General features: G+C 54.4%; 1 protein-coding gene across 2 annotated transcripts in view; it reads left to right on the forward strand.

The window, feature by feature from the left end:
* PTK2B (protein tyrosine kinase 2 beta) overlaps nt 1–15,269 on the forward strand; it is a 109,167-nt gene that overhangs the window by 87,808 nt on the left and 6,090 nt on the right. Inside the window, exons 12-24 of one of the 2 annotated variants that reach the window (XM_012775366.2) lie at nt 466–505; nt 902–948; nt 2,114–2,164; nt 2,579–2,676; nt 3,713–3,797; nt 4,001–4,101; nt 4,341–4,456; nt 6,701–6,801; nt 6,962–7,051; nt 7,902–8,106; nt 8,329–8,437; nt 9,607–9,672; nt 10,808–10,933. In XM_012775366.2, the coding sequence (XP_012630820.2) occupies nt 466–505; nt 902–948; nt 2,114–2,164; nt 2,579–2,676; nt 3,713–3,797; nt 4,001–4,101; nt 4,341–4,456; nt 6,701–6,801; nt 6,962–7,051; nt 7,902–8,106; nt 8,329–8,437; nt 9,607–9,672; nt 10,808–10,933 (1,235 nt within the window). The remainder of the gene's footprint in view (nt 1–465; nt 506–901; nt 949–2,113; nt 2,165–2,578; nt 2,677–3,712; nt 3,798–4,000; nt 4,102–4,340; nt 4,457–6,700; nt 6,802–6,961; nt 7,052–7,901; nt 8,107–8,328; nt 8,438–9,606; nt 9,673–10,807; nt 10,934–15,269) is intronic. The other variant, XM_012775371.3, reaches the window with a different exon arrangement.

A 15,269-nucleotide genomic window follows, 5' to 3' on the forward strand; every position in this document is an offset into this window, starting at 1 on the left:
AGAGTGGGAGATGCTAAGCCGTCAACCCATAAGTGGAGGAAGAGGTTTCTCACTGGCCCTGCCGGACACGTCCTGTGAGCCCATCTCGGGCTGCAGGCCCTGTTCCTCCCCCCACCCCCACCCCGGCCCTTCCGGTCAAAGGCCCCGCAGAGGCGGCTCCTGGAGGGAAGGTGCTTGCCTCCCCGGGAAGTGCAAAGCCATTGCTAGAACTCGACTGGTCCTTCCTGTGTGTCTCTCTTTGGGGGCTGGAAGCAGGACGTGGGGGTCCGGGCGGGGCCGCGTGGAGTCTGGCAGGAGGCAGCCTGCAAAGGAGGACCCCAGCTCTGGCCGGAGGCCTCCCTGGCCCCCACTCTGCGGCTAAGGGAGAATGGAAGAGGCAGATGGGGGACCACCATGAGGAGGTCAGCCGGCCACGCAGGCCGCTGTGCCCCCACCTGCAACCCCCTCTCCCTCCTCTCTCCCCAGACGGTGAGAAGCGGAACAGCCTGCCCCAGATCCCCATGCTGTGAGTACCACGGGGAGGCAGAGGCCGGGGCCCAGCTCCGCCCGCGTCTGCCGAGAGAAGAAAGAACAAACTGGCCCCCCACATACATGGTTTCTGGCTCCCGGGCTCCAGAACCCTGGAACCCCAGCTTGGCTTTCACAAGGGCGCCCTCCCCACCGCCCCCAGCAAATACTTGGAGGAATGTTGCCACGTCCTAATGCCGCCTGGTGTTATCCTAGGGGATCACTGTGGGCCCTCCCCTCCAGCCCCTGCAGCCTGGGCGTGCTCCCAGGTGGTGCTCATCAGGATGGGCTGCCTCCCAAGTGGGGTGGGTGGAGACGGTGGGCCAAGGCTGCCCAGGGGAACACGGCCAGGCTCTGGGCTCACCAGCTCCTGCCCTTTCACGTCCTCCTGCAGATCCCTGGAGGCCCGGCGGTCCCACCTATCAGAGAGCTGCAGCATCGGTAAGCTGCCTGCCTCGTCCCCTGCCTCCCTTCCGCTCGCTTACTGCTGCCTGCTCTTGCGATGGCAGCCAGGGTTTCCTCCAAGTTATAGAAAAACGACCTTCCCTTATCACTTCCCAACGACGGCCGACAAATGTCATGAATGGTAGCAGCTAGCATGTACTGAGTGCCTACTACTGGGCACCGTGTTCATCTTGGTCAGCTCAGACTGCTGTAGCAAAACACCACCGACAGGGTGGCTTAAAAACAGACATTTAAGGCCAGGCACGGTGGCTCATTCCTGTAATCCTAGCACTCTGGGAATCCAAGGAGGATCACTTGAGGTCAGGAGTTCAAGACCAGCCTGAGCAAGAGTAAGACCCCATCTTTACCAAAAGTAGAAAAAATTAGCTGGGTGTGGTGGCGCATACCTGTAGTCCCAGCTACTCAGGAGGCTGAGGCAGGAGGATAACTTGAGCCTGGGAGTTTGAAGTTGCAGTGAGCTAGGCTGATGCCACGGCACTCTAGCCCAGGCAACAATATGAGACTCTGTCTCAAAAAAAAAAAAAAAAAATACAGAAATTTATTGTCACAGATCTGGATGCTAGGAAGTCCAAGATCAAGGTGCCAGCAGATTCTGTGCCTTTTTTGCAGATGGCTGGTCACTCACTGTGTCCTCCCATGGTGGAGAGAAAGAGACAGAGAGAGAGAGAATGCTCTGGTCTCTCTTCGTCTTCCTATGAAGACATTAATCCCATCATGGGGGCTTGACCCCTACAACTTAATCACCTCCCAGTGGCCCCACCTCCTAACATTGGGGTTACGGCTTCCATGTATGAATTTGGCAGGGGACACTAATATTCACCCTGTAATGGCATTAAAATGTGACAGGTATTATTTTATTCAATCTTGACAACATTCCCCAGAGACATTCACTTCGCATAAAGGGAACCTGAGATTAGAGGACAGTAACCGACTTGCGCCACATTACGCGGCTGGGAAGTGGGGAGCAGGAGCTCAAGCCGAGGTCCCCTCGGCTGTGTGGCCGCTCTGGACCCTGGGAGGGGAGCCCGAGACTCGCCTGGCTTCTCCCCGACCTGCCCCTGTGGCTCCGCTGGCCTCCAGGTGGGAGCCACACACCTGGCTCCCGGCGGTGCCCGCTGACGGCATCCTCCTGTCGTTCCAGAGTCAGACATCTACGCGGAGATTCCCGACGAGACCCTGCGAAGGCCCGGAGGTAGGTCCTGACCCCGCCACGGCGACCACACCCACGAAATGACATCGTGAGGACTCACGTGTCACCGCAGGGAACATCCTTTTCTTCCTGTATCTTCCTGTGTGTGGCTCAGACAGGAGCGCCTTTGACTCGAAGCCGAGGCGGTTCTTTTATCTCCCTGCAGCGACCGACTGACCTTTGTGCACCTGGGGAGCCGGGTGGGGATTCTAGGAATGTGAACTGAGACCCAGTCTGCGGAGGGGACAGGGTGGCGGCTCTTCCCTGGGTCTGAGACCATGGAACCTTCTAGACTCTTTCCCAGCCCAGCCTCGGGATCCTGGCTGAGGTGTTGTGGGGGGTCTGGTGACACTCAGGCTCCCCAGGGGACACTGGCCGGTCTGGGTGCTCCGTGACCCGCTGCCCCTCCGGCTGCAGGTCCGCAGTACGGCGTCGCCCGTGAAGACGTGGTTCTGAATCGAATCCTCGGGGAAGGCTTTTTTGGGGAGGTCTATGAAGGTGTCTACACGAATCACGTGAGTTCCCTGCACTTCCCTGACACTCCTCCTCTGCTTGGCTGTGAGGCGAGACAGGAGCTCGAATCTCAGCGGGCGGGAGGCGGCCACATGACATGGGGACCCTCGTCTGCTTGGCAGGACAGTCTTTACAAAGTGCCCGGGGAACGACGCAGACGGGTGTCATTTCCAGGAAGGGGAACAGAATGCCAGGCTGGAAGTGGAGGCAGGACCGGGAGACGCGGTTCTGAGGAAAGGAAGGGCAGGACCCCCGGTGGAGTTGGGCTCAAGGCCACTGACAGGCTGGGCAAGGCTGGTGTCTGCAGACGAGCTGCTAGCAGGCCCGGGGGAAAGGCCGAGCCCGGGAAAAGGGCAACAGGAATTTAAAACCTGGCCGGGCGCGGTGGCTCACGCCTGTAATCCTAGCACTCTGGGAGGCCGAGGCGGGCGGATTGCTCGAGGTCAGGAGTTCAAAACCAGCCTGAGCAAGAGCGAGACCCCGTCTCTACTATAAATAGAAAGAAATTAATTGGCCAACTAATATATATATATAGAAAAACTTAGCCGGGCATGGTGGCGCATGCCTGTAGTCCCAGTTACTCGGGAGGCTGAGGCAGGAGGATGGCTTGAGCCCAGGAGTTTGAGGTTGCTGTGAGCTAGGCTGACGCCACGGCACTCAACTCTAGCCTGGGCAACAAAGCGAGACTCTGTCTCAAAAAAAAAAAAAAAAAAAAAAAAAGAATTTAAAACCTGACAATAACATCTGACGATGGTCTTGCAGGTGCTCTGCCACATGTCCGTAACTTTAGGCAGGTGATGGGGTCCCTGCGTCCTCCCATGGACAGCCAGAGGCTAGAGTTATTTGTCCAGTTCCAACACAGCCCGACCCAGAAGAAAGGAAGTGGGGGAGGAGGAGGAGGAGAGAAATAGGAGAAAGACATGCCCTGCCTTCCCTGGCTGATGACATCCATGGGAGAACCAGGGTGAAGCCGGGAGGGGACACATTCTTCTGAGCCGCAGGCTGGACCGCATGGCCCTGAGCACACTCCCGTTGCAGAAAGGGGAGAAAACCAACGTGGCCGTCAAGACCTGCAAGAAGGACTGCACTTTGGACAACAAGGAGAAGTTCATGAGCGAGGCAGGTAGGCGTCCCCTGGGTGGGACCCGAGACCCCCGGCCTCCAAGGTGGGAGGGTCCTGGGCCTGGGTAGCGGGGCAGCAGGTGGGGGGGTGTGAGCAGTGCTGGGACCACGTTGGAGGGGCTGGTCTCCCGGCCGGGACAGCACAGCACGTTTCTCATGCTGGACTTTGAGCCACCCCGGCCGGTCCCCTTGCCCCCGCCACAGTGATCATGAGGAACCTCGACCACCCGCACATCGTGAAGCTGATCGGCATCATCGAAGAGGAGCCCACCTGGATCATCATGGAGCTGTACTCCTACGGGGAGGTGAGCCAGAAGCGGCAGGAAGGCCGCAAGGCCACCAGGCCAGAGTGGGGACCCTTCCTCCCCAGCTTCTCTGTTCGGCTGAAACAGCCCAGAGGGCCCATTTGTAGAGGAAATTGCTGGAACATCTCACTGGCTTGGGGTTTACCCCCTGGGAAGGGTGGGGGGCCGCCAGCAATCTGGGCCCCGTGGCTCCTTGGTGGGGTCCCACCGGGGGTCTTGACGGACCTCCCTTCCTGCAGCTGGGCCACTACCTGGAGCGAAACAAGAGCTCCCTGAAGGTGCCCACCCTGGTCCTGTACGCGCTGCAGATATGCAAGGCCATGGCCTACCTGGAGAGCATCAACTGCGTGCACAGGTAGGCACAGAGGGAGGCACCCGGGCCCTTCCCCTGCCCCCGGGGGTCGGGGTGAAGCAGAGCTGGAGCCCGCACAGACCAGTGTTGGGGTCCCAGCGTTGGCCCCACCTGTGCCACCAGCCTCTGACCCCCCTTCGTAGGTAAAATTGAAAGAGCCGCCCACGCTTCTTGGGGCTGTTAAGGGTAACTCCAGGCCAGGCGCGGTGGCTCACGCCTGTAATCCTAGCACTCTGGGAGGCCGAGGCGGGTGGATTGCTCGAGGTCAGGAGTTCGGAACCAGCCTGAGCAAGAGCGAGACCCCATCTCTACCATAAATAGAAAGAAATTAATTGGCCAACTAATATATATATAGAAAAAAAAAATTAGCCAGGCATGGTGGTGCATGCCTGTAGTCCCAGCTACTTGGGAGGCTGAGGCAGCAGGATTGCTTGAGCCCAGGAGTTTGAGGTTGCTGTGAGCTAGGCTGATGCCACGGCACTCACTCTAGCCTGGGCAACAAAGTGAGACCCTGTCTCAAAAAAAAAAAAAAAAAAAAAAAGGGTAACTCCAAAGTCCAAGGTGTCCGATGGTGGCTCAGTTCCTCAAGCCCTCCCCTGTGAGTGCCAGGTCGGCGCCTCCCGCCTCGAATGGCTCTCACTGTCCTCCAGCTGGTGCGCTTGGTGGCACAGGGAAGAAGGGACGGGGTTGGAGCAGCGCCAGGAAGATCCTGGGGTCCCGGCCCAGACAGCACCCTGGTTCCCCGGCACCCTGGGCTGCAGAGTCCCAGCCTCCCCGAGGCCGTGGAGCAGGTCCTCCTCCACCTGCCTTTGCTCCGTCCCTGCCACAGCAACCTGGCACCCTCAGGAGTCAGCCACAGGGCACTTGCCCCACATTGACATTGCTGAGTGGCCTCGTGCCTGATTCCACGCAGAGTCACACTGGGGGACATAAACGGCATTCGCTGGTACGATAATATCATGGAACTCTCATTCTGTGCCAGGCACTGTCCCGGGCTCTGGGACAAAGTCGTGACCAAAACAGACAACTGTCCCTTTCCTCGGGAATCATACATTCTAGCATGGGGGTCAAACGTGAGACGGCAACAGTCCTGGGCTGAAGTGGTGGGGTGACCGATTCGTTTCCTTTGATCATTTGTTTATTTGAAGTTGTCCTGCCTTTAAGTCACCTTTTCGATAATAAAAACAAACGTTGTTAAGGCGTGGAGTCTGCCTGTGAGAAATACGCCGATAGACCGGGCGCGGTGGCTCACGCCTATAATCCTAGCTCTCTGGGAGGCCGAGGCGGGTGGATTGCTCGAGGTCAGGAGTTCGAAACCAGCCTGAGCAAGAGTGAGACCCTGTCTCTACTATAAATAGAAAGAAATTAATTGGCCAACTAATATATATAGAAAAAATTAGCCGGGCATGGTGGCGCATGCCTGTAGTCCCAGCTACTTGGGAGGCTGAGGCAGGAGGATCGCTTGAGCCCAGGAGTTTGAGGTTGCTGTGAGCTAGGCTGACACCACGGCACTCACTCTAGCCTGGGCAACAAAGCAAGACTCTGTCTCAAAAAAAAAAAAAAGAAAAGAAATACACAGATAAATACTTGGTAAACTGAGTCAGCAGTGCTTCTCCTGGGGCATGTGAGAGCTCAGCTACCTGGGCTGCACCCTTTTCCACCTTGACCTGCTGAGCAGGTGCCTGCAGCTCTCTGTGCAGGTCTCCTCCCTGCACCAGGGGGCTCTGAGGGTCTCCGTGTGTGACACGAAGACCTGTAGGATCCTAAGTGCTCCATCAGAGTCGGCTGTGGCGGCTGCTCTGACAGAAGCCTGCACAGTCCTGTACAATGCAGAGCAGCAGGACACGACTGTGGCCAGGGAGGTGGTTGGGGTTCGTCCTTGAAGAATCAGCAGGGTGACAGCCTCCCCAGCACAGGGGACCACACAGGCACAGAAGGGGCACGTGGGGGGCAGGTGCTTTGGGCTGGAGACTGGTGACAAGGGTGACGAGAGGCAGCCCGGCAGCGGGAGGGAAGGAGATGACACGGTCTGTGCGTGTCGGGGCAGAGGGCTGGCCGGGCTCCCACCTGAGCTGTGCCTTAGCAAGACCACTCAGTGGGGACAGCCACCCACAGAAGCTGCCGGATTCTGCTCTGGCAACCAGGTCTCTGGCTGGCACTCTTGTCCCCTGCCTCTCTGTCTCGCTAAAGTGTTCCCACTCCCAAGGGGGGCAGCGCCCCACCCTGGTCCTGACCTCCCTCTTCCAGGGACATCGCCGTCCGGAACATCCTGGTGGCCTCCCCTGAGTGCGTGAAGCTGGGGGACTTTGGCCTTTCCCGGTATATTGAGGACGAGGAGTATTACAAAGGTGAGGGTGACATTCTGGCCCCTGCTTTCACCGGGAGGGTCGCTGAAGCCTGTGGCTGGGTGGCCCAGGCCAGGGGTCTCCTGGGAGTAGGCCGTACTTCTGGATAATTCCGGATCTTTCTCCCTAATCAACTGCTGTAAACCTCTTTGCCCACCCACAGCCTCTGTGACTCGTCTCCCCATCAAATGGATGTCCCCAGAGTCTATCAACTTCCGCCGCTTCACGACGGCCAGCGACGTCTGGATGTTTGGTGAGTGGTGACTGGGGAGGGCGTGGGAAAGGGTTCGGGCCCTGCCCTGCGTGACCAGGCAGGACAGGGGGTTCGGGGAACAGGGCTCTGCCCTTCCCCAGGTTCCCAGGGTCCTGCTTTGCTGTGGCCACTAAGAAGTCCCAGAGGAGCCTGGTGGCGGTGGGGGTGACATGGGCGGGGGCTGGCCTGGGCCGTACGGGGTCACCTTCCTGGAAAAGGCTCTTGTGACGAGTGTGGGCTCCACCAAGCAGCCCCAGGGACTGGTGCGGGGCCACCCTGGAGGGAGGTCGCAGTCACAGGTTCGACGTTTGTGCTGAGGAGGAGGTTCAGGCAGCGGGGGGAACAAAGGCGGGGTGGTTGGTCTCCTTTACAGAGCGCCAGCCTGTGCGCGGTCCCACCTAGTGCTCCCACGGCCCTCCGGGAAAGTCTCATAATTATCACTCCCATTTTCCAGACAGGGAAACTGAGGCTGGGGACAACCCAGGGGGCTTGCCCACGACTGCATGGGCAGCAAGTGTCGGCACTAAGCTTCCACCTCCAGCTCTCTTGCGGGGGCTCCACTCCCTTCTAAGAGAAGGCACCGGGGGTCCCAATGATGTGCTTTGACGGCCACCTCTAGGGCCCTGAGAGCTGCACCTCAAAGGGGCCGAGTCAGGGGCCGTAGTTCATCAGGTCGTCAGCCCCCGGGTGGGCCGCCAGGGCGGGCAAGGCCCCGGGCACTGGGAGGAGAGGCAGGATGAGGCGGGAGCCCCTCCCTGGCTGGGACGGACACTGAGGGCCACAGTGTTCCGGGGGGAGGGCTGGCGTGTCCCCAGCATGGGGCCTGAGCATCCCTCCCCCCGTCCCCCAGCCGTGTGCGTGTGGGAGATCCTGAGCTTTGGGAAGCAGCCTTTCTTCTGGCTGGAGAACAAGGACGTCATCGGGGTGCTCGAGAAAGGGGACCGGCTGCCCAAGCCTGACCTCTGCCCGCCTGTGCTGTACACCCTCATGACCCGCTGCTGGGACTACGACCCCAGTGACCGGCCCCGCTTCACGGAGCTCGTGTGCAGCCTCAGGTGAGCGGGGATCAAGGGCTGCAGGCAGGGGCCACGGCAGCTGCAGCAGCACCAAGAGGCCTCAGGGCCACATTTCAGCCTGTCTCAGGGCTGTCCCAGGCCGCTCTGCAGGGAGATGGACACAGAAGTGGATCTGGTGGTTCCCTTGCAAACAGGAGCCCCTGAGGGGTGTCTTACTTTGACCTTGTTTCTCTCCCCCCATCTGACCTGACTCCTCGGCAGTGACATTTATCAGATGGAGAAGGACATTGCCATTGAGCAAGAGAGGAATGCTCGCTACCGACCCCCCAAAATCTTGGAGCCTACGGCCTTCCAGGAACCCCCACCCAAGGTAAGCCAAGTTCTGGCCTTGTGGGTCCTCTGAGTCACAGTGGAAGTGGGTCACCGTCTGACTCCCTGCGTAGCCAGGATGCCCCTACCATCCTTGGTCGGCCTTTCAACCCAGCGTGTCACACCAGGGCCCGGACAGGTGGCATCTGAGACTCAGGCACCTTGTGGGACAGCAGGTCGTCCCTCAAAATCTTCCTTAGAGAGGCTGGGCACTTGTAGGAGTTTTCTAGGGACAAATGAGATCCCCTGAGGACACACAGACAAGGAGTGTCCTGGGTCCCTTGGGTCTAGTCTTTGTGTCCCTGTCTTCCATGGCAGCCCTGGGCCCGGGAACCAGGGCTCCACTGCCATGAGGTGGGTGGCTTCCAGGAGACCATGCCCGTATTAGTCAGCTAGAGCTGCTGTAAGAAAATACCGCAGACCGGGTGGCTTAAACCACAGACATTTGTCTCTCCCAGTTCTGGAGGCTGGGAAGTCCAAGGTCAAGGTGCTGGTGTCTCGTCCTGGCCTGCAGATGGCCGCCTTGCTGTGTCCTCACCGGGAAGAGAGAAAGAGAGAGAGAGAGATCTGGTCCCTCTTCCTCTTCTCATTAGAGTGCTAATCCCACTGCAGGGCCGCCCGCCCCATGACCTCATCTAACCCTAATCATCTCCCAAGGGCTGAGCCTCCCAATACCATCACTGTAGGGGTTAGGGCTTCAACATATGAATCGAGGGGGGGTGACATGAACATTCAGTCCCCAACAATGCCCAATCCAGTCCCTCTTGCCTGGCACGTCCTGCCCCTTCCCTCAGGCCCAGCTCCACGAAGTTTCCACGAGTGCCCGAGCCCTGGTGGCCTCCTAGCTCCGAATGTCCGTGGCTGTGGATGCCTGAGTTGGCAGGTGCTCCCACACTGAGGGAGGCTACATGCACACAGGTCATTAACCCCTCCAATTAGCGATCCTCCTGGGGGGCAGAGAGGTGGCCTCTCTGTACCGCCCACCACTCAGCAGGCAATTGGTGTTCAGTAAGTGGACGAAGAAAGATGTTTCGATATTGATCACTTTGTCCCTCAAGTCTCCTTCCTTCTGGACAAGCCGGAGCTGTCTCCTGCCTGCTGGCCCCTTGTGAGCCGTGTTCACTCGAGGACAGAGACAGGGACTGATGTACCTCTGTGTTCTCTCTCCAGCCCAGCCGGCCCAAGTACAGACCCCCTCCGCAAACCAACCTTCTGGCTCCCAAGCTGCAGTTCCAGGTAACTACGGAGGCAGAGGGCTGGCAAAGTTCACGGGCATCCCTCCTCCAGGTCCTTTCCGACGTTCCGTTCTCATGCCTTCGGGGAGCAGTGACCACCCACTGGGGTGGTGGAGGAGAGGGCCCGGGTTAGCTCTTCCCCGGCACCCAGGACAGAATTTAAGCTCAGATCAGGAAAAATAAAAATGCAACCCTGCCAGGCTGTCCGCAGCTGAGACCTGCCTTATGCCCAGTCCCTCTGTCTACGGTGTCCGCCGCTTCACGTGCCTGCCTGCAGCTACCCTCCGTGTCCAAGCCCCCCACCGGCCTCCTACCCTGGGCAAGGAGTCCCAGGGAGCCAGGGACAGTGACATTCTCCAGAGAATGGAGTCGCTCCCCGGGGCTCCCCGCAGAGGCCGTGGACAGAAACAGGGTGGCGACTGGAGAGCTGGCAGGGCTTCCCCGAGCTGTCCCCACCTCTGTCCTCGCTAGCCGCGACTCTCCCAGGCTTTGGGGCCCTGACTGTGAACGTTTCTGCCCCGTGGGTCTCTTGTCGTCACATCTAGGAGAGAGGGACCCGGTCTCCTCTCATTTCTTCTGAGGCCTCCCCAGCTCAGAGTCGTTGCTCAAAAAGGGACCATCTCACCCAACAGAAACCGCGCGCATGCATTTCGTGCTCTTTACAGAAAGGTGGTGTCGTGTGGTCACAGATTTCTTCTCCAGGGAACGTCCCAGTGCCAAAGCCAGCGTATGCAAGAACTAATAAATCTTCTTCATGGGGAGAAAAAGACTTGATTCAAAAGATGGAAACAATGTCCTTAAAAAGGAAACATATACTTATGGGGTATTCAAAAGAGGAATACATTTTTTTAATTAAAAAAAAATTTCATATAGAAATATAAATCCGTGGGCTAATCGTACCTGCCAGTCTGTAACACGACTCTTTTCCGATGAATGCTGAGGGAGGAGACCTGGCCTCAGTAGGTCGGCAACCTGTGGGGACCACCCCCAGGCCCGTTCTTGCTCAGCCCCTGGGGGCGAGCCCCGTGCCCCCGCAGCGCCTGTGCATCGTGTCTTTGTGCTCGTGTTCGTAGCAGCTAATTGTCCCCCTTCCTGCCTCGTCCTGTGTCCTGTGCTTCTTTGCGTCTCCTGAATAGGTCCCGGAGGGTCTGTGTGCCAGCTCCCCCACGCTCACCAGCCCTATGGAGTACCCGTCTCCCGTTAACTCGCTGCACACCCCACCTCTCCACCGGCACAATGTCTTCAAGCGCCACAGCATGCGGGTAAGACGGCTCTGCATGCTGGGTCCCCGCCTGGACCGAGGAGGCTGCTGGTGGGAGGTGGCCTGGGACGCCGGGAACCCCGTGTGCTCAGGCTCAGGAGATGCCCTCCATGCTGCCATGCTCCTCCGGTCAGGCCACCGAGGGGCTCGGTGACTCCCTTCCCTTTGCACACATGGCAGAGGCTGGGGGCAGAGCCGGGCTCTTCCCCCCCACCTCTGGGACGCCGGCTGGACCCGAACCGGCCCCTGTCCATGCAGGTGCTGCGGCTGATGTTGTAAAAATCTCTGCCTCCCCTGAGCCCCCAGGGTAGGGTGGTCCCTGGCGGCACGAAGCCCCATGGGCACAGCACTGCCAAGCCAGTGGCGCTAGAGCTCCGCCCCACCCTGCCTGCCTGCCTGGTGGCTTTGGTTGCTAAGTCTCTCCTCACGAAAAAGGAAAGGCTTCCCGTGGCCACTGCTCCTGCTGCTTTTGCAAAGGCTGCGGCTGGGTGGGAAGGAGGTTAGGGCCAGTGTGGATATAGGCAGGGAGCTATGCCCCGCCCCCATCACCTCTGCATTGTCAGCTGCCGGCAGAGCCCTGAGTGCTTCCTGCGCTAGTTTCTGATTGTCAGGTCTTGTAACAAGAATATTTTTGCTTATAACCGGATGGGCACTGGCCCCCAACCGTCTCCCTCATACAAATGCACCTGAGGGTCAGTTGCCATGATACATTTTACTAAACCGAGTAACAAAACAGACTAAAACTCTTATTAATATTTTAGCTCTCTGTATACATGCATGACATTTCACGCTCAGTATACATGACTAAAATTTTTTTTTAGAAAAAAACATTTTTATTATAATAGATTTGGAAAATGTAGGCAAATGTGTTGATCTAGTTCTACGCCATTATTCTTAGTTTAGAAAACTTTTGAAACAAACATGAGAACTTAGAATTCAAGACACCAAGAACTATTGTGAAATAAATTTCCCCTGACCTACCTCGCTTTTTTCTTTTACATTAATTGAACCAATTTTTATCTTTCCATATGCTTAACAATAATAAAACTGCATTTTTAGGCGTGTACTATAATTCAGGCTGTGTTCAGTTCCTGCACCCTTCCTGCCCTTGAGTCTTTATTCGTAACTAATTAAGTTTTACTGAGTTTTGCTTAAAAAATGTGTTCTTTTAGAACAATGTTCTTTTTGGCACATTTGAGGAGTATGTTGTCTAAGGCCTGCTTCTCCATGAGGACTTTGTTCAGTTCCATAAAGACAGACTGTGCAGCAGGAAAGAAAGACCTTTTGTGTCAGGAGTTTATAAGTAATTGCCATAAGGAAAATCTCCCTGAAAGAACACAATGAGCATGTCTTTAAATAAACTCTCCCCCCCAAAAATAAAGTTAAAAATATAAACTGCATGTCATGATATAGATCAGAAACATTGAGAAAGTCTCTTCCAGGTAGAATGCTGAAAAGGTATAATAGGCTCCCTGCAAAGCGTTTGAAAGCATTTAACAAAAATTTGTAGATGGTTTTCTGACAATAAAACAATTTTTCTAATTACTGGCTCTATAGCCTGACTCATCTGGGAGTCTGTGGGATGCCACGCCAGAGAAGGGAGGGCGGCAGTCTCCCCTCTTGGAGGACTCACAATTGAGATTTAAAATAGTAATATTCAATAAGCAGTACAGCATGTGCTGATTGCCAGTCGCTGTCCTGGGTGCTGAAGAGGGAACCCAGCAGTTCTGCCTTCAAAGAGCTTCCAGTCGGCCAGAGGGAAGAGGCCAGGTACACGCGTACCTGTCATTGCAAGTCGGAGGTTGTAGGTGCCACAGAATGGGAGTGCAGAGAGGAGAATAATTCCTTCCAGCTGCTTTATTCCGATGGGCCTTGAAGGAAGGGGAGGTTTGGACAGGAAGAAATTGGCATGCAGGGAATGGAAGAGCCAGAGGTATTAGTAGGAGCCTAGACTGAGTGTTGGGAAACCACAGGGCACGTGCAGGAGCTGCTTGGCTAGGACAAGGAAGGGCACCTGGGCAGGTGAAAATAAGGCTGACAGGACGGGTGGTAGCCTAATTGTGGCAGGTGCACAGCCATTAGAGTCATTATAAAACACCTGATTCCTTTTAAGAGTGCAGTGTAATCAGAAATGTAAGCAGCCGTTCCCCAATAAGAATACCTGAGCTGCATTTCAGCACAGGCAGCTCTTAAGAGATTAAATGTTTTTTTCATTTTCTCCTTGAGTTTTATTATGAAATTGGAAGACATCAGAATAAGTCTTCCCATGTGTGTTTGTTAAAATATTTAGGACAATCAGTCCTTGGGCATGTTCAACATTTTAGTGGTGGAAATCTTCTCTCAGCACTTGTAAAACTGTGTAGTATTTTCTTGACTCTAGTAGTAACTCATCCTACCAGTATTTAGCCTGGTCTTCCTCAGTCAATACATTTTTCCCTAGAAATTTCTAACTTTATATTTAGAAATTTTGACATCGTAGTTCCTATTTGTCATTATTTAGCCTGAGCAACTATATCATTGTGTTTGCAGGTGTTGACATTTAACTGGGGAGATTTATTATAGCCTTAAATATTCCTCATTTTGGAGCATCAGCCTCTGAGAAATTAATCCTATGTATGTATGTATGTATGCATGTATGTATTTAATTTTTTTAGAGACAGAGTCTCACTCTGTCACCCAGGCTGAGAGCAGTGTCATGATCATAGCTCACTGCAGCCTGGAACTTCTGGGCTCAAGCGATCCTCCCACCTCAGCCTCCCAAGTAGCTGGGACTACAGGTGTGCACCACCACATCCGGCTAACTTTTTAAAAACTTTTGCAGAGATGGGGTCTTGCTATGTTGCCTCAAACTCCTGGGCTCAAGGGATCCTCCCAGCTCAGGCTCACAAAGTGCTGGGATTATAGGCATGAGCCACTGCACCCAGCCAAATCCTATTTTATTTTTAACAGTTCTATAATTATAAAATACTCTTACATTCTGAAATGTATTCTAAAATAAAGTCTAGCTCAGTGGTTCTCAACTAACATGAGTTTCCCTGTGAGGGGACATTTGATAATGTCTGGAGGCATTTTTGTTACAACTGGGAGGTGTTACCAGTATCTAGTGGGTGAGGCCAGGAAAGACGCCAAGCTTCCTGCAATGTACAAAAAATTTCCCTGAAATAAAGAATTATCTGGCCCCAAATGTCAATAGTGTTGAGGTTGAGCACTAACCTGGTCTATTATTTATTTAGCTCCATGAAAACAGGAACACTGTATATTTTAAAACCACTGTCCTTCCAGTACCTAGTCCTATGCCTGCCACATAGTTGCTTAATAAATAGTTATTGAATAGATTAGTGGACAAAGAATATTTCAGCAAAAAGCCTAATTTGTGGGGAGTGGTATTATTAAAAATTGAGATCAGTAACTGAAGCTCAGTGAGCACTAGGAAAAATATCCCAATAAAACTATTTTGAACCATATTGTAATATTCAATGTTTTGTAGGGTTTAGGGGGAAACTTTTAAGAGATTTAGCAGGGATTATGGCTTGCTAGAAGTAGATAGAGATCATTTTTAGCATTTTCTGCAAGTGACTTGTATGTAAATGCCACTTTGAAGGAAAGGAATTAAGGGAACTGCCAGCTTGGTCCCTTGATCATTTTAGCATTTTGGGGGTTATAGAAGAATCCTGCCTGTGGCAAAGGCAATCCCTGGGCTTTGTACAATCAAGAGGATGCCAATAACATGCTTCCTCCACCAGTCCAGGAAGCCAGGGTGATCATAGGCAGCAGAAAAAAAGCCAAATAGTTTGGAGGGACTGAGCAGATAATTATACAAGTGAACCCTGGGAACAATTGAGGGAAAATAGGCAGGCATGCAATACCTTTTGTTTCTGAACCAGCAGCTGAAACTATGAATAGGTCCAAAGCCTCACAGTTGAGTTAAAAGAAGGGTTAGGTTAATAAGTTTAGGGAGAGGAAGGATTTATCTTATACCTATAGAGCTATATCTCTTTAAATTTTGCTCTCATTTTCTCTCTTAGCGCTTGCATTTCTTCTAACCATTATTTAAATAACCCAAGCTATTAATGTTATCTTAATAAAGAGTACGTCTTACTAGGAAGTCATGCTCCTTCTCCCAGGCTCTGCTCAGCCACGGATGCACGTGGGGCTGCGTATTGCAGGGTTAGAGACAGCACCACGGTCTCTGGAAGCCTCCAGACCTGCCAACTTGGTTGCTTAGGTGGAGATAAGCACCAAAGGGTTTCCAGAAGGCTGGCTTTGCATTTCTTTTTCTTTTCTTTTTTTTTTTCATTTCAGCATATTATGGGGGTACAAATGTTAAGGTTACGTAT

Source organism: Microcebus murinus, chromosome 24 (assembly GCF_040939455.1).
Source record: "Microcebus murinus isolate Inina chromosome 24, M.murinus_Inina_mat1.0, whole genome shotgun sequence".
NCBI classification, from domain to species: domain Eukaryota; kingdom Metazoa; phylum Chordata; class Mammalia; order Primates; family Cheirogaleidae; genus Microcebus; species Microcebus murinus.